Source organism: Lissotriton vulgaris, chromosome 4_1, assembly GCF_964263255.1.
Source record: "Lissotriton vulgaris chromosome 4_1, aLisVul1.2, whole genome shotgun sequence".
In the NCBI taxonomy this organism is placed as follows: domain Eukaryota; kingdom Metazoa; phylum Chordata; class Amphibia; order Caudata; family Salamandridae; genus Lissotriton; species Lissotriton vulgaris.
In genome coordinates this window covers 1703244504-1703271464 of record NC_141691.1, presented here as the reverse complement: position 1 = coordinate 1703271464, position 26961 = coordinate 1703244504, and the positions used below count along the sequence as shown (strand labels likewise).

General features: G+C 46.6%; 1 protein-coding gene across 2 annotated transcripts in view; it reads left to right on the top strand.

Annotated features, from left to right (window-relative positions):
* OTUD6B (OTU deubiquitinase 6B) overlaps nt 1-26961 on the top strand; it is a 191912-nt gene that overhangs the window by 36369 nt on the left and 128582 nt on the right. The window contains exon 2 of one of the 2 annotated variants that reach the window (XM_086965982.1): nt 4466-4620. The exons of the other annotated variant lie outside the window; for it this stretch is intronic. Coding sequence (XP_086822108.1) covers nt 4466-4620 — 155 coding nt within the window. The remainder of the gene's footprint in view (nt 1-4465; nt 4621-26961) is intronic. 2 annotated transcript variants of the gene reach the window in all.

The window sequence follows — 26961 nt, the reverse complement described above, 5'->3', positions numbered from 1 at the left end:
AGATAGGATGCTGAATTCATCAATCCATTCCTATAATTCCCTGGGCGCGTTGTGTACCCTTTCTTAAAAACTGGTATGATTTCTGCTCCTTTCCATGAGTCTGGGACCGGCGCACCCTGGCCTACAGCGTTTGTCAATACGTGGATATACATACACCATCTCTCTTTATCTTGGAGGAATAATTCCCCTGGTATTCCATCTGGGCCAGGCGCCTTCTCTGCCAAAATGTATTTCAGTGCCACCTCAACATCTGCTTTGCTAAAAGCTGCCTCCTGAAAAGTGAGTTTGACAATGTCAAGCTCTGCTTCATGCTCATTTGTGGCATATTGTGGTCTAAAATAGTTTACCCACTCCGACTGGGAGACATGGTTTAGGGGCTGGCATGCCTGTCCTCCTCTTTCCCATTTATACACGTTCCAAAACTGTTTGGGGTTTCTCCTTACACAAGCCTCCCTAAGGTCCTCCCACCTTTTGTTGTCCCATTTTTTCTTTGCCTTTGCTTTGGCCCCCAGATAGGTAGCCCTTACTGCACATACCACTGTAGAGATTCCTTCTTTAATAGCCACCCCTAATAGTGCTCAAGCCTTTTTGCAACCTTTGCTGAACCATTTCTGCGTTTTAGTGATAGCTACCTTTTTTAGGTCTACCCTTTTTTTTATAAAATACGTGCAGCGCTGACCAAAGAATTTATTGTGTATGCAAGTGGGTTGGTTTAGGGCCGTCGGATTTGCTGCACTGGCCTGGAGCTCATTTATGGCATTATCTATATGCTTTTTAATACTGGTTGGTACTTCGGGTAGCTCAGTTATCTTAGCCCATTTAAGTCGCCTCCGGTCATTCGATGGAACAACATCCGTGGTGGAAAATGTGTCCTGTATATCATGGGGAACCTTGGGCCGTATTTCGTCCAAGTCTACCCATAACGGATTATGATCACTTTCTAATCGCTTGTGAACCCTCATATCCCTGACAGCATGCCAGAGTGCTAGGCTAACCAATACATAGTCTATTCTACGAACACTATTGCAGCACCCAGATGGAGCTCTTCTCCGAACTTCTCCCCCGTTAATAGGGCTAAAAAATGTAGGGCTCTGTTCGCTGTATATAGAACCTCTATGGAAGACCCCAATGCTGCTATTGGGGATGAGGAAGCAGAAAGAAGGACTTCAGACGATACCTCGAGAGGGTAAAGTTGCCTAGGGAGAGTTGACATGTCTTGAAGTGTCCGGAGAAGGCCTGTCGGACAGTGGGGTAACAAATGAGAGTGGGGAAGATTACGTAGAGAGGTTTCTAGATTTTGTGCACTTGCAATGTGTCTTGCCACGATTTGTTGCATTACTTAAAAACTGTAATGTGTTATTTCTATACGCACGCCAGCCTGTCGGTAATCCCTATGAATGTTATGCAATGTATAATAGAAAAGTGCCCATTGACTATTGATATGTATGGAGCTGCTTGTTTTTTCTTAAAATGAAAAATAAAGATAAAAAACTAAACCAGAGAGTTTTTCAAAACTGTTAAAACTACAAGTTCCAACATGAGAATCCATTTTCACCTGATCAAACCTTTTGCTACAAAGTCGCTAACTTTTTCAGGATAAAGTGCAAATAGTCTACAAGGAGCTCTCTGGGCATGTACTCACCTCGACCAAAGACGTGTCAATTGAGTACACTGCCTCTGGGAATGCGACAACTAGTGAACTATCAAGCTTTTCTTTTCTATCTCCTAAGAGAGTAAATTAAATACTACTATCCACGAAGTCCTGTTCCCCGACTGATCCATGTCCTCCCTCTGTGTTGCATCTGGTACGAGAGGTGAAAACCTACCAGCCCATAATCTTGTCTATCACTACCTGCGAAAACCTGGAGTCTAATGATCTTCTTAATTCCGCCCAACATGGCATTAGACCAAATCACTCAACCGAATCAGCTTTACTTATGGCCACTGCGAAAATCCAAAAATAGCGAGATTGCAGGGAAGGCCGTTAGACCGATGCATCAAAACTTCGTCTGGCTTAACACAGATACAACTGAGGTGGTAGAATTCGGAAAGGGACCCACACTCTGGAATAACCTTTGGTGGCCAGTAGAGGCAGTGCCTCATCCGGATCTGATCATCAAAGCTAGAAATTTAGGAGTTCTGTTTGACGATCAGCTCAGTTTTTTCGGAACAGATTAATCTTGTCACTTCCTTCTGTTTCTTCTTTTTAAAAATCCTGTGAAAGATCCTCCCTTTATTTCACGAGTACTGACAAAAATGTGATTGCTGCCCTGATTCTTTCCAGAATAGACTACTGCAATGCCCTTTTCTTAGGCATTGATAAACGCCTACTATCAAAACTCCAGTCTCTGCAGAATGCCGCAGCTCGGGTCTTACTTAACATCCCTACATTCCATCAGATATCGAACAGTATCAGGGACCTCCACTGGCTATCGATCCAGCAAAGGATTACATTTAAGGCACTCAGTCTGGTACATAAAGCACTATTTGAGGGAGCGCCCTGTGACTTACAGAAACCACGGCGGGACCTATAATCAGCAAATGCTGAACTGGTTCATGTTTCTAAGATCCAAATTACCAGTTGGATGGGGGTGCGGGGGGAGAGGTGGGTGGGAGAGTCTTTACTATCGGGTAGTGAAACTTTGGAATATGCTGCCAGTTGCAATAAGACTACAATCAAACAGATCCTCATTCAGGAAGTTGTTGAAGACTGCTCTTTCTGCCCAAATTACAGAAAATATCTCCCCTGCCTTTTTGAGATGATGCACACGCTACCTCCAGCATTCGTTGCACTCTATAAATGTTTACGTACTTACTTAACAATGTCAGTGCGATATTCACACAACAAATTACCTATCACAGTTCAGTACAGTGTCCTCAATCACAGCAGGGCAGTACACTAAACAACCTATCTTAGACAGACATACTATGACTTATGATCCCACTCCCTGCAGCAGTTCCTTCTCTCTAGTAATTTCTTTTGTACATACAATTTTCGTCACTTCAACAATGCAATTTAAGCAAACAAATGCTAAATAAACAATTCTTGTCCACTTCTTGGTGCAAGATAGGTCTTGATTCAGTTGAGGCTGGTGCTTTGGACTCTGTATAGCGCAGCCTTTGGGGCAATGCTGATGGTAAGTGGTGTCAGTGACTGAAGAGGTCCGTCACAGAGCAGCAACAACTATATTTTTGAGGTAATCCTTGGTTGTACGTTATGCTCATTTATAGGCTTTTCTGACGTAGATGTGAGGCTTTTTGTTAGTGTACGTTGTTTTGTTCGAGGCCTTCTCAGATTTTGGCGAAACTCCTTTTTCAATGAGCTTCCAAATGCCTGTAGTTTGCTGGGTTAGATTCGTCTGGTCTTGGTTTTGAGTATTGACTTAATGTAGGATTTGTTTTCAACTCAATGAGGAACTCTTGAGTTGAGTGCTTTGGCTAGGTTTAGAGCTGGCAACACCAGGAGGATTTGTTTTATAAACATTTTAGGGGCTTGGGTCAGTTGGAGATCCAGCCTTTCACATAGTTTTTACTATATAATTTGTGTCTTTTCATGGAAAATACGTTTATCATGTGGCATTTTGAATGGCTAGTTCTGAGGATTGGATAATGTGCAAAAGGCGATTACTGATAGTTCTTGATTTCTTCATTGAAAGTGATTTTTTTAAAAGTCTTTTTGCTATTTCATAAAAGTGGTAAGCCATCATGTTGCAAATGTCTTTCATGTAGATCCGACGGTTTGAATAGTTATCTTCAATAACTCCTTCGACGCTCATGACGAGCTCAGCTCGTCATGGTGTACACCTCCATACACTCATGACGAGCTGAGCTCGCCATGAACAATGGGAATCAACATAACTCAGCACAGGAGGAAAATAGCACTAGCATCGATGGTGATAAGTAACTTCAAGATGATTTTTAGGAGGGTCTAAGTTTGGGTAGTAGCCTCTTATATGTACTGTGAGTAGTGTGATCTCTTGACTTTCATGATGGCTGCTTTGTTTATTTTGTACTGTCACTGCAATTGTTGTTTTATGCTGAGTTTTCCTTCTGTCTTTATGGATTTATATTGGGCTAGCTCATTCTGTTTTTGTGAGACCTTTACGGAACCAGTTAATCAAAGAATTTAGGCTGTTTATGGAAATTATTAATAGTAATTATAAGTCGTTAAGTTGACAGTTTTGCCTTAAATATGCCCACATATAGTGTTTTCCAAAGTCTGGTCAGTTTAGGAGGTTGGTGGTGTAGATTTGCGAAAGCTAAGATCGAGTTGATAATATGATGGTCTACTCCAAGTAGCTGGGATATTTCTGTTACTGAAGTAAGTTACTTAGGTAGTCGTTTTACTTCCAAGTTGATGGCATCTCCGTTTGCATTGTCACCGGATCCTTCCTTATATTTAATGCATTTTTATTGGTTAATAAAAAAATGGTATCACAACTAACTGTAGGTAATGTTTTCTCAGCCAAAATTCAGAGTATGAAAAATGCGGTAGCTAAGAATGATAAAAAGAGAAGGAAGCAGCTTGCTGAAGATATTGCCAAACTGGAAGCAGAATTGGATGAAAGGCACAAAGAAGAATTGGAACAACTGAGTGCAAAAGACCACGATCAACCACAGGTAATATGCTCTATTTAGCCTCATTAATGACAAAACAGTAGATTACTATATATTCAGACTTGATTTAGGGGAGGGAGGGGCGTTGTATATTTTCAAACATCCCAAAAACCTAATCCTATTTGCCCATCCCATTATACTGAATTTGCTTCAGTAATACATTTACTTGACTATGTACTAGGTTCTGTTTGAAATCTTCTGGTATATTACAGATGCAATGCTTTAGCTTTGGGGTGTTAGTATTTATTTACTAACATACGTGCTATAATGAAATCTCAACCTGCACGTTCTGTGTACATTAACTCGAAGCACTAACTTGCACTGATATGCCTGCACACAGGCAAGGAATAACTACAGTTTTGGAACTACTTACTGCGCATGGTTGCTGTCCGGACACATTTGTACGTTCATGCTAACTTTCGAAGGGTTTTGCGATTCCTTTCGGGTGTACAATACTGTTTGGATTTAGAGTTCTTGATACAGTTGTTTAGTGGAGAAACATGGTTACCTCGAAAGGGGCGTTCACAGTAAAATAGTGCGTATGTCTGCTCACAACATAAGTTTACATAATGTGTGTACTCGAAGGACTCCTTCAAGTTATTAACAATGAGTGTCCAAAATCAGTTCGTTTGGCGGAGCTCATAATCAAAAAGACGCCTATTGAAAAGGCCATCAGTACATTGAGCCTTGCAGAGCATGTTCCCTAGACGATCAACATGAATCGTTTCAGTAGTGCAGGACACAGTGTAAATCATCCTACCTGTGACGGATGATCATGGGAAAAGGGCTGTGGTCTCTCGAGTTTGTCAGTTGTCCCCATGGGATCTCATCATTCAGGCCCCTAACGTGGGTCCCCAAATGGACACCCATTGTTGTTCCTTTTTGAGTAGACCAGATTCAGATTGTAATTGTTCTATGACTGTCCAACAGATATCGTTAACACAATGTTGTGCTTCCAGAAAGTGTGTAGCCATTTTGGTTGTGCTCTTCTTGCACCGTATGTTACTTTTATGTTCACTTAGCCGTGTTTTCACTGCTCTCGTGGTCATGCCTATATATTCTAGGCCGCAGAGACAAGTGATCATGTACACTACATTGCGACTGTTACAGTTAGTCCTCCATTTTCTGCACGTTTTTAATAGCGCCAGTCATGGGGCAGATTAAAATTGCTTTTTACCCCACGAGCCAGGCTCTTTTTAAACATCACTCGCTGTATAACCTCACCACTCACTCACATAAATACCTTCACACACACCACACATAGTCTATAGAGTGCTCCCGCGTAGTCGCTGGTCGAAGCACGCCTCATCCCGTAGAGGGGTGCGAAGACCCCAATGATGAAGCATTTACCCCATACAGACATCAAACATTTCTTATTCACTTGCCCCTTAGTACATACGTTTTGGATGCAATTCTGGAAGCAAATTAACTCCATGTTTAACTCCACAATATCCTTTTCCATAATTGTTTTCTTGGGAAGTCTGGCTGACTGTTGGACGGCTGTTTATTGCTAGGAGTGGTATTCTAACAAATAACGAAGAATTGGAAAGATTTCTCCAAATTATCCTTTCAAGCTTGTTGGTATGCAGTTTGTCATAACCATAGACTTGAGACATCATACTGTCATCCCCTCTCGCTGGTTCTTAAATATTCTGTTTTTTGGTCTCCAATCGCAACTTTTTGGACAAATGAGCACAATCCTCTTCTCAACGCCACCTTAATACGGAGGGTGTTCAAAAACCTCCTTGATGTTCCTTTCTTTTCTAATATTATTGCATAGTAATATTCTATTTTATCCTAAAATTGTTTTTAAATTGACCATGCATGTTTATCTTGCTATATTATCCCCCTTTTCTCCCTCGACTGTATCTTTTGTTATTGGTTTGAATGCTGTACTTTGCTTACTTCTACTAAACCAACTTTTTAAACCACAAAAAAAAATGTTCTAAATAAGTAAGACAGTACTTGATACAGTAAATAGAGACAAATCATTTTAGCTAACTGTAGGAAACTGGCTCTTTATATAGTGGACCAAAAAGAGGTACACTGTGTAAAGAGTCAAGGCAAACCCAGATTCGTTGACCGAGGCACAAATAATATTGCAAATGCTCTCTTTTGTGTTAGGGTAGGCGAGCAGTGAGGTTATTATTATTATTATTAACATAGACTTTTAAAGCGCGACTTAACCCGTAGGCATCAAGGCGCTGAAGGATGGTAAAAAGAAGGCTCAAAACTCAAGAGTCTTAAGAGGGGGAGTTACAAATATGCTTTCTGAAATAGCCAAGTCTTAAGGACCTTGCGAAACAGGATATGGGAAGAGACCCCCTTAAGCTCACTAGGGAGTGTATTCCAGAGTCTGGGTGCAAGAAAATGAAAGGCCCTTCCCCCCCATCTGGCTTTAAATATGCGGGGAACAGCCAGCAAATTTTTACTGGAAGAACGAAGTGCTCTGCCGGGGGTGTAATAGGCCACGAGAGCACGAATGGCTTCAGGCCCAGACTCATTAAGGGCACAATGAGTAAGGCAAAGAGCCTTAAAGTTAATCCTCGCCTGCATGGGAAGCCAATGCAGGTTCATTCTGATGGCCGTGCCAGAGGAGCGTTTAGGAGCCCCCACCACAAACCGGGCAGCCGCATTCTGCACCGTCTGAAGGCGCTGGACCAGACTATTGCTAATGCCCAAGTACAGCGCATTGCAATAGTCTAGCCTAGATGCAATAAGCGCAACTGCAACTTGCTTGCGTGCATCGGGGGAGAGGTAATGAGTAATTTTCCTGAGGATCCTCAAGGCATTACAGCAAGTGGACATGGTCCTACTGACCTGCTTGTCAAGCGAGAGATTAGTATCCAGCATGACCCCAAGTTGCGAGCAAAAAGGGACGGCACGGGGCAGGTACCAAGGACATCAGGCCACCAGTCCGTTGACCAGATCTCACTCTTGCCCCCAAAGATAAGGACCTCCGTCTTCTCTCCATTCAGCTTAAGGAAGTTCTTGATCATCCATCCGGCGACCGCCTCCATACAGTTTTTAAAATTATGGACAGTTATGGTCACAGATTGAGAGATAAAGACCATAATCTGCGTGTCGTCGGCATAGGAAAGAGCCTCCAACCCAAAAGATCTTATGAGCCTGGCGAGTGGGGCCACATAGACGTTAAAAAGCGTCGGGCTCAAAGAGGAGCCCTGAGATACCCCACACTTCACAGGCTTAATGGGTGACAGAAACTCGCCCAGCTTAACCCTCTGTTTCCGTTGGTCAAGGAAAGATGATAAAAGGCTAAGAGCAGGGCCCATGACTCCCAGCTCACTGAGTCGGTTGGCCAGAATGGTAGGGGACAGGGTGTCAAAGGCCGCCGTAAGGTCTAATAACACCAGCAGAGTAGTTTGGCCGGTGTCGACCTTAGACCGAATACTGTCGACAACCACTGTGAGCGCCGACTCAGTGCTGTGAATCCTACGAAAGCCATGTTGAGAGGGATCTAAAGCATTGGTGCTGTCAAGAAAAGCACTGAGATGAGACTTAAGATAGGTCTCCAGGAGTTTAGCAGGAGCGGAAAGAAGGGAGATCGGACGAAAGTACTTTAATATCCCAGGATCAAGAGTGGATTTTTTTAATAAGGGCTTGACAATCGCCAGTTTCCAAGACTGGGGGTACTCCCCCGCTGAAATGGCAAGATTCATTATATCCATCAATGGGGGCAGAATGGTCTGTCTACAATCTTTAAGAATTTTTAAAGGGCAGGGATCAAGCGGCGACCCAGACTTAAGCTTATCCAGCAGGGTGCTAAGATGTTCGAGAGTGATAGGGGGAAACTGAAGGAGGGAATGGGGAGGGACATGGGATTGGATTTCCGATATAGGGATTGAGGGAATGGGAGGAGGGGAACCAGAGTTGAGGGCTTCCTGGTCTGTGTAGATATCCAAGATCTTCACATGGAAGAAAGTGGAGATCTGATCACAAAGATCCTGGGAGGCTGTAATAGGATCAGGTGTCTGAATAAGGGAAAGATTATCAACTATCTTAAACGGATCCCTGGATGATTTAAGAGAGGACGTTAGTGTGCAATAATACGCCTGTTTTACAGTCAGAACTGAGGCTTTATAGCCTTTGAGAAGAAGTTTGTGTTTATTCTTCTCTAAGGGGTCCAGATGAGCCCTCCAAAGCCTTTCCTGCCTCCTGCATCCTTGTCTGAGAAGGTCGTTTCCTGGCAGAATAGCGTTGCTGGGCTGGCACGAGTGAATCAACAGCCTCCGCTATAGTGTTGGAAAGATGAAGAGCCGCAGTATGAGCATCTTCATAAGACCAGGATTTAGGAGTGGATAGAAAGGGGGTGAGGGAATAGTTGTTAATTTCCCTAAAGTTCCTCCTCAGTACCCACTTGGTGTAGTCAGGCAGAGTGCCGGCAGGAGAGGAGAAAGAGAAATCAAGGGGAACGGCAAAGTGGTCTGACCATGCTAAAGGTAGGGGGATGCCAGTCTGGAGACAGTAATCATTACTAAATACCCCATCCAGAGTATGCCCCGCTAAGTGGGTGGGACTGGTCACCAATTGTCACAGACCACACGACGCTAGGGAGTCCAACAAATGGATTGTGTCAGGGGAATTCATATTTTCCAGATGGAAGTTAATATCCCCTAGAATAGTTAGACTAGGTCTGTCAATATAGGGTTCAATTATCTTGAGAAGCTCTAAGCTAAAAGCAGACCTAGGGCCAGGAGGTCTGTAGATCAATATCCCAGTGAAGGAGATCGTAGGGGAAGGATTCTGAATGAAATGCATCGCCTGAAGATATTCGAGCGAGGAGGGCAGATGGACCGTTTGACATTTAATAGAGTTATGATACAATATCGCCAAGCCTCCTCCCACTCGACCCACTCTGTCCATTCTGGCCAATGAATAACCTTCAGGGATAGCATTTAGCAGGTCAGGTTCAGAGAAATCCGTAGCCCAAGTTTCAGTAATAAAGGCCCAGGAGGGCTTTCTCAGAGAAATGAAATCCCTAAAAGAGATGTTATTTTTGACCAGCGAGCGGGAGTTGATCAAGAAACCCGAATGTTCAGCGGTGGACAAAGGAGGAGTTATAGTGGAGGGGCAGCAAAATGCTGTGCCAGAGACTTTACGCTGGGAGATGGTGTCATGGCAATCGCAAACTGAAGTGGTTGCAAAAGATTCAGGGGCAAAGGTGTAATGGCAAGGCCGTTTAGGTGGTTTAAGCGCTCGCAGAGCAGTAAAGGAGTAAAGGGGCTCACCTAAGGTATAGGGAGGCAAGGGGGCAGCATACCTGGCCCCTGGCGCCTCCTTGTCGCTGACGAGCGCAGACGGGCTGGACTCTAGCTCGACTCTGGCGCGAGTGCGGCGCGACCGCTGATCGTGTCTGCTGAGCGGAGCCATAACTAGTTGTTTAGGTACTGGCGACTAGAGCCCCGATCGAAGAGTGCCCAATGTAAGATGGCCGCCGCCGATTTACACAACCCCGGAGCCTCAGACCTTCAATCGGCAGATAACTGCCCGAGGTGCGAAGTAAGGAGAATGATAAGTTATCAACGGGACAAAGTGCAAGGTGCTGGGAGGTCCATGCCACAACAGGAGATGATAAAAAGTAAATAGAGCGTCACGATAAATCCGTGAGCTCTACGTGACAGGGAGGGGGGGGGGGTGGGGGGCGGACACAAAGGAGCAACAACCAAGAGCAGGATAAAAAAGTTACAATTCGCGATCTGATTAAAAGACTCCCGGCTTCCGCCTCAGGAGCAATGTGAGCAATTAGAAGTAGCGTCGGTAGTGCATCAGAAGTAGTGCTAAGCATTTTTTGACAAACGCACAGGCAATAAATGAGAAGCACACAAAAATAAATCCGAACAATTCAGAAAAATAAGTCCTAGTTTATATGAACGTTGATTCCAAGAACTTCAATAGCAAGTAGGTACTTTTAAAATATTGATTTTAGCAGATAAGTAAAATGTTCAATTAGATGCATCTTTACGCACAATGCTTTTCTATGGGAGAAATAGCATACAGTTATTTGTGTTCAGTTTTTGGGGGTCTCCCGTGGGATTTAGGATCATAGGGGGACAAGGTCCAAATTACTACCGGCAGATTCTCGTTTCCTGCCCTGGGGCATTTGGTGGAAAGGGGGAGGTCACGTTGGTAGCTTTGTGCGCTACTCTGGTAAAGCGAAGGGGCCACCTTCCAATGGGTCACAAGGGTCGTCTGTCTAACCGGTTGAGGGTGCAAAAATCAGGACATCTTGGTCACCCTGGAAGTGGGTCTCTGCAGTGCTGACGTCCCTCGATGGCTGCTTTGACTTGAAGTCATTAGACTCCTGACTGGACTCTCCCTGTCTTTGCTTGTTGCCAGATTTGCTGTACCGTGAGCATTGGTCCTGTGCAGCTCTGTCTGGTCCTGGTGTCCCCTCACTTTGTGGGTGGACAGATCTGACCTTCAGGAGCATCCGGTCCTCTTCCTGTTGAGCTTCTGCGTCTGGCTGGTCAAGGAGCGTCAACTCTGTAGACCAGACTTTGCAAATTGCTAGCAATCTCCCTTGAAGTAGAGGAGCTACTCCCCTTCATTCAACAGGCACCGAAACGCAAAGTGCCTGCAACCCAACGGGGAGTACTTGGTAGGCGAGTCGCTGGGTGAAGATTGTCGAGACTTGGTGCAGCAAGCAGGGTTTGGCACAAAAGGTCCACAGCTTCTTCTTGCAGCTCCTTCTTGCAGCTCTCTGTTTCCTTCTCTTCTTGATCTGTCGAATCTGACTTCCTGGTGTCAAGAGTGCCCCCTACATTCTCATTTTAGGGGTGTAACAGGGAGTGACAGGTAGTAGCCAATGGGCTACTTATCTTTAGGGCGTCTACACGTCACATATATGACCACTTATGTGGGAAGTGGGCATAACCCTGACCCAGAAAGCTTAATTCCTCCTAAACTAAGATGGCGGTAACCCACCTTAGGGGTGGTACTAGCCTGTGATGGTGGTACACACCTTGTGACTAGCTGATTTCCCCACCTGTCCTGGTGCCATGTGGGCTCGGGTGAGGGGGTGGCATTTCCACAGTTTGGGGAAGTCTTGGGTCGCATATCAAAGGCAGCAGAGCTTGAAAGCCTCCTGCCTTGATATGTGGATCACTTAGCCAACCTGCTTAGAGGAGATGACAACACCTGCAGCCGAAGCAGGCCTGGTTTCTGCTCTCAAAGAGCACAGCTCTCCTCTGCAGGGGGCTCAGAAACCTGTCTGTGGTGGCAGGCTGGTCTTCACCAGTCATCCAGTCATAGAGCTGTAATGCCTGCCTCAGGGATGACTTACCTATACTGCATTCAGTGTCTGCAGGCATGGCACATAGAGGGTGTGACATGTTATGTCTTCAATTTTCTCTGCACCATGGCATGCAGCCTGCAATAGAGGTTTGTGTGTTGGTGCTGAGGGGTCTCTTTGGGTGAAATAATACATGTTGCTATCCTTAGAGAAACTGTTTAGTACTTCATGCCCCCATGTACCAGGGGTACCACTTACTAGGGTCTTACAGGGGTGCTAAATGTATTGCCATTTGGGGAACAATTGTACAGTGTTTACGGAAAGAGATCTGGCACTGGAGACCTGGTTAGCAGGAACGCAGTGCACTTTCTGTCAACATTGCATCCGATACCAGGCAAAAAGTGGGGGGACCCATGTTAAAAAACAAAAAACAAAAGGGCATTCTTTCCTACACTAGCTAGACACATCACTACAATTCAATAATAACAATGATTACCTTGAAACCATTAGCACCTTTTCAAGAAAGAGGCACTTTCGTTATACGCAAAAAAATCATACCATTAGGCGAATAGCTGTGTTCTTTGGTTCTACCCTTCTTTCAAATATCTCCTAATTAAAGGATTAGATGTCCTTTTATTCTAATAGCATATACAACAGCTCAACAGTCGCTCGCTCAGTTCATTCTTAGGCTTTAGAGCAATAGTTGAGATATATCAAGATTTTTAAATAGATCTATAATAAACTTTATTCAATGATATCCAATACAAAATAAAAAAACTATACCATCAAAGGATGTCAAACATTTAAATAGAATCTTTTCTTAGGGGTTGAGCTTAATTCATTGCAAGCTTATAAGGAGCCTCACAGTTACCTATTCCAAATATATGAATGCATCAATAGAAATCTAAATACTTCACAATCAGAATAAATAAAATATGAATTATAGCATCAATCTTGATACAAAACCAGAAGCAAAATACTAAAGGGCATGGATAAAGTTGTTAGCAGCATGGACATAAGTCACTTACCATCTTAGATTGAGATGTCAGTCCGGACGTTTTTCCGTCAGTATACCTTATTGTTTCAGTTACCTAAAATCATATGCAATCGGAAATCGATACTCAATAAAACTAGTAAAAGAATTTAAATTATCCGGAGCAGATTTTATGTTTAAAGTATTTTATTGAAGCAGGGTGGGGTAGGACACAAGGGGGCAAGGAACAAGTAAACCACAGGAACCGCACAGCAATGCGCATTGTACAGCAAGTACAGTAATGCAGTTACAAGTTTGCAAGAGGCCCCATCCGACTCGGGAGCAAAGCTTTCGCACCTGTGGTCACATACAAACAACGAGAGGGGGGGGGGGGAGAAAGGGAGGGACGGGATGGGGGGGAGGAAAGAAAATCAGGGGGGGGACCAAGAGAGAACGGAAGAAAAAAAAAGGAAAAGGAAAAAAAGGGGGGGGGGGAGGGGAAGAGGGGAAGGGAAAAAAGGGAGGGGTGAAGGGAGGGGAAGCAACCCCGCTCCAAGAACCTACCTAACCAAACAGAACCCCTAACTACCTAACCCTAACCCACCCCCTGTACTGTGCCAATATCTACAGTCTCCGCTACATGCAACTCTCCGAAAATCCCCGCTATACAGTACCGACCCCACCCAATCAAGCAGGCGGGTCCGGTGGCGGTGTCAGCCTTAACAACCTAAGGTATCTAGGGCAGGTGATCTCCCGAAACTCGGAACATAACAGGCTGTGAAAGGGCTCCCACAGTTCCTCAAAGGTATCAGTATCCCCCAAGGCCACTAAGGACATCTTCTCCATTCCAAGGACATGCCATAATCTGTGCAGCCAACCAACTACAGAGGGAAGTGTGGTAGTGCGCCAGTGTATGAGAATATTCTGCACCGCTGACCCCAGCGCAATTGCGATCTGTCTACCTCTCTTAGATCTAAGGGGATACATCAGCCCATTCGGCAACCCTAGCAGAACATAGGCCGGGAATCTAGGCAGTTCTATCCCAAAGCATTTGTCTACCTCGCCCAAAACCTCTTCCCAGTAAGGAGCCAGCAGGGGACAGTCCCATAGTATGTGTGTTAGAGTACCAGTATCGCCACAGTTGCGCCAGCACGTCCCTGGTATTGCCCTGTCCATCTCGTGCAGTTTCTCCGGAGTATGGTACCAGTAGGTCGAGATTTTAGTGAATGTCTCCGTAAGACCCGTGTGGTAGGCCGAGTGACGTGCGCGGAAGGAGATGTGTTCCCATTCTTTATGGCTCAACACGCGCCCGAGCTCACGCTCCCAACGTTCCCGACCGGGGTTGTGAATATGAAAGGAGGGGGGCTGCAGCATTTTATACAGGTCCGAGATCAGTTTAGCGTCCGACGTGCGAGTAATTAACCAACGCTCATACGCCGTGATTTCCCGGTGTGCCGCGTCGCGCACTTGGGGTTGTAATGCCCAGTGGCGCGCCTGCATGTATCGCATGCGCTCCGTTTCCGGGAGGCCATAATCCCTCCTCAGGTCCGGGAAGGGGACAACCCCCTCAGGGCAGTACAAGTGATACAGAGTGCAGCAGCGGGCCACCCGCCAGCGCTCGTAAGCGCCCTGCTCCATCCCGCTGTCGAAGTCCGGGTTGCCAATGAGCGGCGTAAAGGGAGAGGGGAAGGTGGTAAGCTCGCACCTGGCAGCCACCGAGTCCCACGTCCGGAGCGGGACCCGCGTTACCAGAGACGCATAGAGATTGGGGGGTCGATGGGCCCGCTTCAAGAATGGTACTTCCTGCAGCGTCCTACCCGCCACCGCCTGGTCCTGGAACAGCCAGTGCTTATCAGACTCCCACCGGCTCCATTCCACTAGATAGCGGAGCTGAGCGGCCTGGAAATATTTCCGCAAGTCCGGTATCCCCAGCCCCCCGGATTCCGGTGACAGCATAGCGATGCTTCTCTTAATCCTCGGCCTGCGACCCTGCCACACGAACCGCGCGATGGCAGTCTGTGTCTCCGCAAGCCACCCCGCGGGGGGCTGGAGCGGCAACGCTCTGAAGAGGTAAAGCACCTGAGGCAGGAGGGTCATCTTCACCGCGGCCACCCTACCCAGTAACGACAGCGTGCCCTTGTCCCACCGGCCCAATTCCTCCCTGATTTTCGCGCCCAGAGCCGCGTAATTGGCCGTGACCATCTCCGGGAGGGAGGGCGCCAATAGGATCCCCAAGTACGGGATCCGGTCCCTGGACCAGCTCAGAGGGTAAAGCCTCTGTAGTTCCGCTCTAGTGGCGTTAGTAAGCGAAATGTCAAGGGCGGCCGACTTCCCCAAGTTCACCTTGAAGCCCGCCACGTCGGTGAATAAGTTCAGTTCCTCTACACAGGCCGGCAGCGATCTCCGCGGGTCATCCAGCGTCAGAATGACATCATCCGCGTACAGGCTGATCGCATGATGGAATTCACCCATCTTGACACCGACAATGTCGGGGTTCTGCCTAACCCTCTGAGCAAAAGGCTCCATGTACAGGGCAAAGAGCAGAGGGGAGAGAGGGCACCCCTGTCTCGTACCCCGCTCAATGGGGAAGGGTCGAGAGCTGCCGCCGTTCACCCGGACTACCGCAGAGGGGAACCGGTAACAATTGAAGATCAGATGACGGAACTTCTCCCCAATTCCGAATTTGCCCAGGACCTTCTCTAGGTAGGGCCAGTGCACCCTGTCGAAAGCCTTCTCCGCGTCTATGGACAGGAGCATCCTCTCCCCAGGGACCCTGGAAGCCTTCTCGAGGATGTGCGTCACCCTCTTCGTGTTATCTACTGTTTGCCTACCGGGCACGAAGCCCGCTTGGTCCGAGTCAACCATGCCCGGGAGGTGCAACGCCAGGCGTGCAGCTAATATACTGGTGAACACTTTCAAATCTGTGTTCAGTAGCGAAATGGGACGGTAGGACCCACAGGCGGTCCTGTCCTTACCCAGCTTCGGAATCACGGAAACTGTGGCCTGGAGAAATTCGGAGGGGATGGCTCCCGGCTCTGCGAAGGAGTTAAAAAGGCGGGTCAGTAGAGGCGACAGTTCCTGACAGAAGGTTTTATAGAACAGCGGGATAAAGCCATCCGGGGCCTTGCCCAATTTAAGCCGGGATATCGCCGTGATCACCTCCTCGAGACGGATGTCACGCTCCAGATACAGAGCCTGCTCCTGAGACAACGACGGGAGCGGGACCGAGTCCAGATAGGCCATCTCAGCCCGGGCCGAAGGGGCCTCCCCGGTGTAGAGGTCAGCATAAAAGCTGCGAAAGACGTCTGCTATTTGCTCATCAGCCGTGACCCTACCACCGGTCGGGTCCACCAGTTCCTTCACTCGGTGCTGCTGGTGTTGCACCCTAAGTTTATTAGCCAGGAGCCGCCCACACCGATCGCCCCCTGTATAATATTTGTGTCTCAGGCGAAGCATCGCATACTCCGCCCGGTCCGTGTCGAGGGCCGCCAGGAGTTTCCGTGCCGCCTTCAGCTGCCTCCACACCCTGGGGGCCCCTGTCCTGTGATGAACCTGCTCCAGCTCCCTCACCTGCTGGGTGAGCTCATCTCTCTTGAGCTGTCGGTCCCTATTCTCGGCCGAGGAAATCGCTATAAATTCGCCTCGGAGCACCGCCTTCAGGGCTGCCCACTGTGTTGCACGAGAAGTATCCCCAGTATCATTTATGGTCTGAAAATCCAAAATGGCCGCCCGGATCTGATCCACCACCGACCGCCTGTGCAAAAGCGTGTCCCGGAGCCGCCAGACTCCTCTCGGCCGAACCACCGGGGGCAGAGTGAAAGCGCCCTCCACCGGGGCGTGGTCAGAAAGAGAGAGGACCCCCATGTCTGCACTCGAAGCCAAAGGGAGCATTGGGCCCGACACAAGGAGATGATCTAATCGCGCATAAGATCTATGGGCATGTGAGAAGTAAGAGTATGCACGGGTGGTGGGGTGGAGGTGGCGCCACATGTCATGCAGATCCAGCTCCTCAAGTCGAGTTCGAATCGAGCCCGAAAGCTCACCCAACTGGTGGCGCCGCTGCACAGACCTGTCCATCGCCGCGTCGAAAACCAGGTTCAAATCACCCCCCAACACTATGTGCCTATCAGAGGTGGATGCAACGTCCTCCAAAGCCCTGTGTAAGAATTGGTCCTGGTGATCATTGGGGCAGTAGACGGTGCCAACAGTCATGGCTAAACCCCCCATCCTGATCCTGTACACTAGAAGTCTCCCTTTCTGTTCTGCTACCTTGCACACAACCTCTCCCCTGAACCCCCTAGAAAACAAGATCGCCACCCCTGCCGTCTTGGAGGCGCTAGAGGAGAACAGCTGCGTGGGGAACTTAGGGGTACGCATCCTCGAGCAGTCCTTAGCCAGCAAATGGGTCTCCTGCAACAGACAGATATCCGCTTGTGAGTTTTCTAACAAGGATAACACTGCCCGCCTTTTAACCGGATTATTCAGCCCTTTCACATTGAGAGTAAGCACCTTAAGAGCCATCAAGGAGGGGGATCAATGGAGCACATGTCAAGAGGCAAAGCCCCGCAGGCAAACACAGAAGGCACCACTCGAGGCCTCAAAACAGAGCAACTTTGAACCGACCACTGGCACAGTACAGTCCCTGAACCCCAACACCCCACAACTAGAAAACCCCCCCTTGTCCCCACACAACCAAATCTACACCATCCCCCGCAGCTGGCCCCCCCTCTAGGCCCCAGAATCAAAACATCTGCCCGCCAGTCCCAACCCCATTCCCTGCTACTCAAACTTTTCAAAAAATACATTGTCCCAGTCCGGCCCGTAACGGGCAGGGCCGTGGTAAATCAGTCTAGTGGACGTCCAGCCACCTCCTCCAGCACTCGCCATTCCTCCCAGCCCACCCCCCGGATCCCTGCACCTGCAAGAGGAATAAGCTAGAGTAGACTCCCCCCGGAGTGAGTTCAGGCCGTCAGGGCCACTTCGCCGTTCGCCGCCACTCTGGAGGCCTCCTGGATGGCGGCCGCCATGTCCGCCCTGATCACGGGCGAGCCCGGACGCTCCGACGGAGGAGAGGTCCCCCCTCCAGCTTGCTGCCATCCGTCACGAGTGCTTCGCCTCCGCCGCGGAGCCGGGGTATCTGTATCCGATGCTGTGAGGCCCAACACCGCGCAGACATCCTGGAGGGACCGAAGCTGATGCAAAACACCGTTCCATCGAAATATCAGATGGAAGGGGTGCCCCCAAGAGTACTGTGTCCCTTGCTCACGGAGGAAGTCAGTGGCGATCTTGAATGATTTCCTCTTCTGCAGCGTGACTGTAGATAAGTCCTGAAACAGGGTCACAGGGTGGTCCCGGAATCGGAAAGATTGCTGCCCTCGTGCTTCTCGGAGGATCCGCTCCTTCAAGGGAAAGTCCGGGAGGAAGGCCAGAATGTCCGGGGCGGGCGCCGTAGCTCTGCGGGGGCGGCCCACCCGATGTGCTCGGTCTATGCGGATCCGAAAGTCCTCCGACTCTCCCAGGATCGCACGAAAGAGGGCCACCAGATATGCAGTCACGTCTTCACCCTCCTCACCGGACGGCACACCGCGGACCCGTATGTTGTTCCGCCTGGACCGATTTTCAAGGTCCTCGGCGTGGGCCTGTAGCTAAATCTGCTGCTCCCGCAGCCGCAGGACCTCCTGCTGCAGATGGGTGATCTCTTCATCCCTGGAGTGACCCGCTTCCTCCACTGTGTTCACACGTTCCCCCAGGGAGTCCATCTCTCTCCTTACTTCGCGGACCTCCCCGGCCACCTCACGCTTGAGCGTTTGAAAGTCCTCCCGAAGGGAGCTAAAGAGCGATTCGAGAAATGATCTCGTCACCGGGGGTTCTCCGCCATCTGCTCCCCTGGTCGGGGCCGGGGAGGTCATGGCGGGTTGGGTTCCACCGCTGCGTAGGGCGCTGCGACCCAGCATGTCCGGCAAGGTTCGGTCGCCCTGTCGCTGTCCTCTAGCGTTCGACATCGCAGCTGAGTAGAGGACGTTGAGGGCAAAGAAAGCAGCTATATGCCAGCCGGGGGCAGCGCCACACAAAGAGCACCAGGAAGGCCGAGCTGCCCGGCCGGAGACCACAAAATGGCCGCTCTGTGATGTCGAGGGGCCAACGCCCAAGATGGAGAACCCCTCTCCGTCTCTGATCCGGGACCCAAAAATCCGGCCAGTGGGCAAAGTCACGGTGCGAAGGTCGCCGGGGCCCGTAGCCTCAGGGGGAGATCTGCCCCGGGAGCCCCGTTCCTCCGCTCCGCTCAGACAACCGGCCGGAGCGGCCTCTCCCAGCGGGCCTCTTCAGTCCACGGGCTGGCGTAGTGAGGCGATGTCGACTCCGCCTCCGCTCTTCACCTCCGCTCTGCTCCGCTCCGTACAACCGCCGTCGGACAACTCCGAGCCGTTCGCGAAGCCGCTGCTGACTCCCACTCCGACAGTTCATGCACCGCTGCGGGCTTCACACACAGGCGGCTGGGCGCTCCGTCACGCTCCAAGGGTCGGGAGACTCGCGGCTTCGGGCTCGCACACGGGCCATGCAGCGGGCCCCGACCCGGGCTTCACCGGCCAGGATCTCACCCCCGACGGCGCAAACCGGGCTCAGCAGTCGCTCCACACCTCCACCGTGGGCACCAGGCTCAGTCGCCGCGTGATCCGGGGGGGAATCAGCGGTTACAAGCGGTGCAGGGATTCAGGGGTCCGGGAGCTCTCGGCAAGTGAGACCTCTCAGCCCGCCATCTTGGCCACGCCCCCGGAGCAGATTTTAAAAGACTTTTAGAAAGCATTCAAGAAATCATTCCACTTGATGTAACTTACCCGCTATTGTGTCCTCAAAGATTTGCATTACCACCTTTTTTGTGTCATAGTTTTATTTGCTAAGATTTAAAAAAATGTTTTCTGTCCCACATATGTTGGAGTGGTCTTCCTAAAACTGAATAAAATTGCCTCTGATCTGGTTCTTATCCCTTCTGTTTTAAAAAACTGTTTCAAATATTTCTTACGAATATGCATTAACTCAGGAAATCGGCAAATAATGTGTTCCAAAGTTTCCCCTATCCAAATTGCAGAGTTGACAAATGTTGTTAGATCTGGTGGGTTTTCTCTATCATCCATCAAACTGATAAAAAGGTAGGAGTCTGAAATGCAAGAAAGATATTTTTGCCTTTCTGTTAATACTAAAGTCTAGATATAACTGCTATTGTTTTGGTATGACTCTAAGGTATATTTGGGGCTCTTGTATTGTGTCACACTCTCAATATCTGAGAGGCAGCTGCCATTCTGGTTTCCTGTCATAACAGTGGCTTCTGTGTTACTTTGGTCACTTTATACAAATCATTTATAGTTGTAAATTGTACTTGGCCAAGATATCCTTAATGTGATGTTCTGCCACCCATGTTACACTGTTCAGTTTTGACAGTTCTTTATTTACGTTAAACCTTATAGTATTATTATCTGACCCTCTACTATCTATGTAAAAGTTGATAATATTAATGGTAATCCGGGCTTTGAGCAACATATCCAAGTTCTAATCTTCTAATACTTGGCCGTGTTGCTTTCCTTTGGTTGAATATCTTGCTTATTCAATTCACTGTGTTTCTACTTTCCTTATGGTTTCCGGAGGCCAACAAACTGATCCGTATGTACAGACCGGTACCAATTTAGTATGGTTGGATCCACTGCACCCCCACTGTATTTTAGTGAAAAGCTTTTTGTCATTCTTGTGATTGCCGCATAATTTCTAACACTGATGTTCCAAATGGGTGCTCCAGTGGAGTTTATCGTCATATGTAACCCCTAAATATGCTTAAGTGGACACATGCTCAATTTAACCAAACCTATTGACGAGGTGTATCAGGGAGTTTGACAACCAAATGACCTACGTTTTGTTATTTTTTTAATGTTGATCTGCAAATTATTGTCCAAGTTGTAGGTGGGTTTGTACTCTAGTCAGTTGTTCTTGGAGGCCTTCTTTATGGTTGAAAGTATGACTAAGTCATCAGAATATGCCAAGAATTTGATTTTAGTATTAGATAGTTTCGGGGGATTCCCTTATTGTGCTGCAACACTGCTGCAAGATCTGAAATTTATTTCCTGAATCATAACGGGACTAAAATACGGCCTTATTGTAGGCTATTGTTTTTAGGGTCAATCCTCTGCTGTCCAACAGACTGGAAGATAACCACACCAAATAAGCATTACAGCCACAACTAACACTTTGTGCACAATGTTTTCACACTAGCATAAACGTCCTGGGTTAGAACAGATATCATCGTAATTGTTATCCATAATCGCCTAAAGTTGGATTTACTGTGGTAATGTAAAAAGTACATAAGATAAAATCACCAACTAACATTCTCTGTAACCTTGAGGGGGGAGTCGCAGCATACTTATATATTCAATAGATATGTGCTACATATTTATTCTAATCTCCAGCATAGTCTGTCAATGGAAACTATGAAATACTTCATAACAGAGCTATCTCCAATCATAAATCTAAAGCCAGATGCAACCATTACATAAATGACAACAAAGTGAGGACTTCTTGCTTATATTAAGTGATGATTCTGAAGACTGGACACTGGTGTCTGACTTAATTAAATTTTAGGTGTCCATCAGATGCTCCAATAAAGAGAACTTACTGTACATTTTGTATACTGTGAAGATTATCCGGTTAGGAGACCAAGCTAAGGAAATCTTTTGAACTGAATTTGATCTTGAATTTCCCCTGTGTGTTCATTCAAATTAATGGAAAACAACATTATATAAACTTTGTAGTCTTCCCCCATGCATTTAGAGGAACACCTATATCGCTCTCATTCATTCCAAAGATGGAGAACAAATTGTGCAGGTTGACTTCTTTAAGCTTTCTTTAACTCGTATCTACCAGAATCTCAGGCTTCTGGATACCGATAGAAACACGTGTATCACTCTCATCATTCCAATTATAGAGAACTGGCGTGGTCTGACTACCTTAAGCTTTCTCTCCTGCAAATCATCCAGAATAATCACGATTTCTGCAAATCATCCAGAATAATCACGATTTCATATTTCGTGGGAAACGAGAGAAGTTCACAGATGCAGCTTACTGATCAGGTGTGTCCAACTCGCATCACGATTCAATCTCTTTTCCCCATATAAAGCATAAACACCCAGAGTTAACTTCAGTTTATGTATGTTAACATACTGCCATCATCGTGAGTCAATTAGGGCTTCCATCAAGTTCAAAAAAAGTTATTTCTATTCAAATTGAAGAAGACCTGACCCTACCCCATTAAAATTGTTCAAACCTTAGATGAGATGTATTCACACAATCCTATTAATCTCAAAGCATCCTGTAAAATAAATGACAATTCTTCTGTTAAAAAATTAATATGTGATCTATGTCACAGGGGATTCAAATCACCTCATAAAAAATTCATGAACCCTGGTACCATGAGGTTGCACTACTATCTCTCCTCGGCGGGAGGACTCTATTAATGTTTAATTAACCTCAAATCGCATTCTATAATCCGTTGACCAAAAGTTAAAGATGAAAGCTAATCTAATTAAGAGTTACAAAATATAAAAATAGATTTTTCCGTATCTGGTATAGTGTGAGGATGCAACCTCTCAAACAGTATTTGCCAAATGATTTAATCATTCCATGTAGTACTACTTTCTCACTGGTCGCCCGACTATTTGGGTCAGTGTATTGTGCATTCAGGGACAATAGCATGTATAATCAGATAAGCCCATGCAGTGTAGAAAAGGGTGCCAAGCTCTTCTTTATATCTAAGGCAGTTGGGACTGGTGCTTATGTTAGTTTTCCTTGAAGGACAGTAGTATGTTAACTGAAAGTATTTTGGTTAAATGAGACGAAGCACCATACATATTGAAAGTTCTCTGGAAGCCATCATAACCTCATTCTAGTTGACGTCCTCCAAGTGGTCTACTTCTTGCTCCCATCTTTTGCGTAGTTGTGTTAGTTGGTCTGGACTGTGTTTAAATAAGGTCCTATATATTGCCTTCTTCCCCAACTGGAGCACAGTGAATTTTGGCTGAAGGATGGGTAAACTTGGGCAGCCCCTCCAACCTACCCCATCACCTGCGAGCACACAGTGAAGTTGTAGATCATTTGTGACTTATGCCTGTTTTGACTCCCATCCCAGCTGTACCTTATTGACCTTGAGGCTGCCAGTCGGAGACTTTATATGAGGAGAGGAGGAACCCCTTAGGTTGAGTGTGAAACTGACCCCAATGGATCACTGCTTGTGCACCCTACCATCTATATAGATTCTAGCACCTATGGACCTGAACATTGGACCATTGGGGATGCATTTTTTGCCTTTAATGGGCCACAACGAATTTCGTATGAGTGTAGGAGTTATTTGGAAATCCCGGCAATGCAGCTACAGTCTATATTATACATGACATAGATCACTGATACTCCAATTACGGCCTGGTGGCCTCATGCTGTCCACCTGACATTGGCATGCGGCCCCCTGGTCAACAGCAGAACTGGACTGCCATTTACTTGACTCAATACTAACATGAAAAATATGTTAAATAAACAGAAAAACTTTTATTGAAAGGCTAATTAATGTTAAAAAAAGAAATTAACTGGGGAGCCCTGCACACCTTCAGTTTTTTAAATAATCGGTTGGCAAAATGGTGTAAATATGATAGTCTCTACAGAATTCATAAAGTGTGCTTAACACACAGAACCGTTTTTTTACCTTAATACATTCGATTATATCAATGCATTGAATTGGATTTTTTTAAAGTGATAGTTTTTCAAACATGTATTTAGAAACATTTCCTTTTCCCCTTTCCCTGACAACGATGCCAATAGTGAAATAAGTGGCTAGTCTGTTGCTATGCACGCTCTGAGTGTTCTGAGCTCTTACTATACATGAACAGCACTTTATTTTATTAAATCAAACTCAGGAATTGATTTGTACAGCAACCATCCCGCAATCATGAGTTTCAATGTCCTCTTAGAATTGATAATGACAAAAAGTGAAATAAAACAATTGCAATTTGGTAAAGCGAGGAAGCCATGAGTAATCCCTGATGAACTGGTTTCTCATAGTGCAGTTAAGCTGTTAGGTGTATAAGCTTTACTTCCCCATCACCCAACTTTTTGGCCCGGCAACATTTATGTGAGCACACATGACCTAGGTGATCAGATTCATCCGCTTGTCGAATTGGGTGAATTAGAAATATTCAAAAAGAATCGGGTCCTGAAAAAGGTGGCTTAAAATATGTTTCATCAAAATGTGTTTTGACCAATTTTCCGAACATACCCAGTTCATGTTGCACCAATGGAAGGAGTAAGAAGAATGGTCTCCTTTGCTGTTGGTTCAAGATTTTTTCGTTTTTTGTTCTCTGGGTTTGTATTTTGTAATTTATGGAGTGCATGGAATGAGGGATATATAGTGATTGGTGAGTGGGCTGATTCTATGTTACATTGATGCATAATGCATTGTGATTTTTGTTTTTGAAGTACTATTTATCTATCCGTTTTAAGCACATGTTTATTAGAAAGTCTATGTGAAAATAAGAAACATTGTGAAAAAATAAACTATGTAACATTAAACAAACCTGTAAATTAATTTATTTGGGGTCTTTTCCGCATTTCAATGAGTCAATTAATAAATGAAGATAGGTTAAGGTGGGAGTGTTATTTTTGCTTACTGTTGCCTCCTATCCCAGACTTCTCCTATTTTAGAGATGATGCAGTGTTTCATAACCAAGTACTGGCCTAGAGCGGGATCTCAGCTGTAAGGGTACCCTCACCTTATCCATTTTAGTGCTTGGTGACCGCATGCTAGCAAATTCAGCACCACATACTTACCAAGGCAGTCCAGCTCAAATCTGATGAAGAGGTTATCTCGGTCTGCAAAGAGCCAGTCAATTATTGATATAATTTGGGTGCCCAGTGATAACGTCTGGCTTCCACCATGCTTACCCACTCTTTATATGATGATGATACACATTTTTAGAATGATATTCTGGCCAGCCCACATAAATACCCCTGAAGAGTACCAATAGAGGCTGGATGGAGCATATAGAAGAGGTGAGGGTTAGAAATCATCTTGTATAGTGCTCTTGTGCCTGCTATTATAAGTGGAAATTAGCTGAAATGATAAAGCAATATTTCCGTCCCAATCAATCTGTCCATTTCGTACTATGAACATGCTCAGATACTCAAAAGTGGTCAAATGCCCGTGGACAATTGACAGTGGGTAGGACTTTAGCTTGAAACCTGTGAGCAGCACATAGGTTGATTTTTCACAGCTGACCTTCAGGCCAGAGACATCGCCCTAAATCTAAAACATGTACATCTGTCTTTAATTGGAGTTTACAGTGTTCTGGGAATATAGTGGTATTCTGTCCATGTGGTGGTTACCCCAATTATATACTTCTTAAAGAGGGGGGAGGGACAGAGTTCTTCCAGGCAAGTACATGAAATTTGAATGGTCAATTAATTGATTCAAAGGCTTTTTCAGATACCACAAGAGCCAAAGCCCTGGGTTTCTCCAAGTACTCCAAACCAGCTAGCAAGTATGCTGGCAAAAGCGATAGCAATGTGCATTCTGCTCCGGTGTGAAGCCATTTTGGTCTCTGTGTGTGAGAGTGCGGTTGAGTATTTTAACCAGTAGAGTTCTTTCAATATTGATTAATGAGATAGGTCTATATGACAAGCAGTCAGTCAGAAGCTTCTGAGGTTTACGGATTACTGGAATTATTGCACCTCGTAGGTCCTAGGCTTGGGAACCTGTGGCTAGGGCCTCTTCATACATAGTCAGTAAGGATGGAGTTATTTGCCCGTTTGTTGAAGCGTCTTTCTACCTATATATATATATATATATATATATATATAACCGTTCCACAAGTGTCCAAAGACGGAGCTCACTCGCACCAGAAATAATGATTTGCAGCGCACCAAAAACCAGCGTGTCAAATTCCTTTTAATATTAGTGCCCAACGCGTTTCAAATCTTACATCCTTGTTCACGGACCTGAAGCATTTGAAAACAAGTTCATATCCAGGGACTGTCCATAAATAACCCCACTAGAAATTCTTTCTCTGCAGGTGAGTAAAGTACGTTGCCATGCATTGTGGGATGGATAGTCATACCGCAGTAGTTCATCAAATGCCGCTGATTTACCAAATACAATGTCAATAGCCATGATAAGTTTGGAAAAGCACGAGGTTAAGATGCGCCAAGTAAAGCAATCCGGTGCTCTGTCAGGATCCAGGGTTATAGAGCCTCAGAACCGCCTTTTAACAATTCTCAGCAGCGGTGCGCCCCCACGGCTGGACTGCCGTGCATATTTTACCGTTCCACAAGTGTCCAAAGACGGAGCTCACTCGCACCAGAAATAATGATTTGCAGCGCACCAAAAACCAGCGTGTCAAATTCCTTTTAATATTAGTGCCCAACGCGTTTCAAATCCTACATCCTTGTTCACGGGCCTGAAGCATTTGAAAACAAGTTCATATCCAGGGACTGTCCATAAATAACCCCACTAGAAATTCATTCTCTGCAGGTGAGTAAAGTACGTTGCCATGCATTGTGGGATGGATAGTCATACCGCAGTAGTTCATCAAATGCCGCTGATTTACCAAATACAATGTCAATAGCCATGATAAGTTTGGAAAAGCACGAGGTTAAGATGCGCCAAGTAAAGCAATCCGGTGCTCTGTCAGGCTCCAGGGTTATAGAGCCTCAGAACCGCCTTTTAACAATTCTCAGCAGCGGTGCGCCCCCACGGCTGGACTGCTGTGCATATTTTACCGTTCCACAAGTGTCCAAAGACTGAGCTCACTCGCACCAGAAATAATGATTTGCAGCGCACCAAAAACCACCGTGTCGGGGCGTGGCCAAGATGGCGGGGTGAGCGGACGCTTCCTCCCGTAGCTCCTCCGGCCCAGCTCAGCTCGAGCCCCGATTTCTGCGCTTCTCTCCCCCCGCGGCTACACTGCGGGCGAGAGGACTGTGCCGGAACTCTTGGGGCACATTTTGATGCCACTTTGACTTCTGTGGCCCCGGGGGAAGTCCCCGGAAAGTTTGTCCAAAGACCGAGGCGAGGAGTGGAGCCGGGATCGCCCCG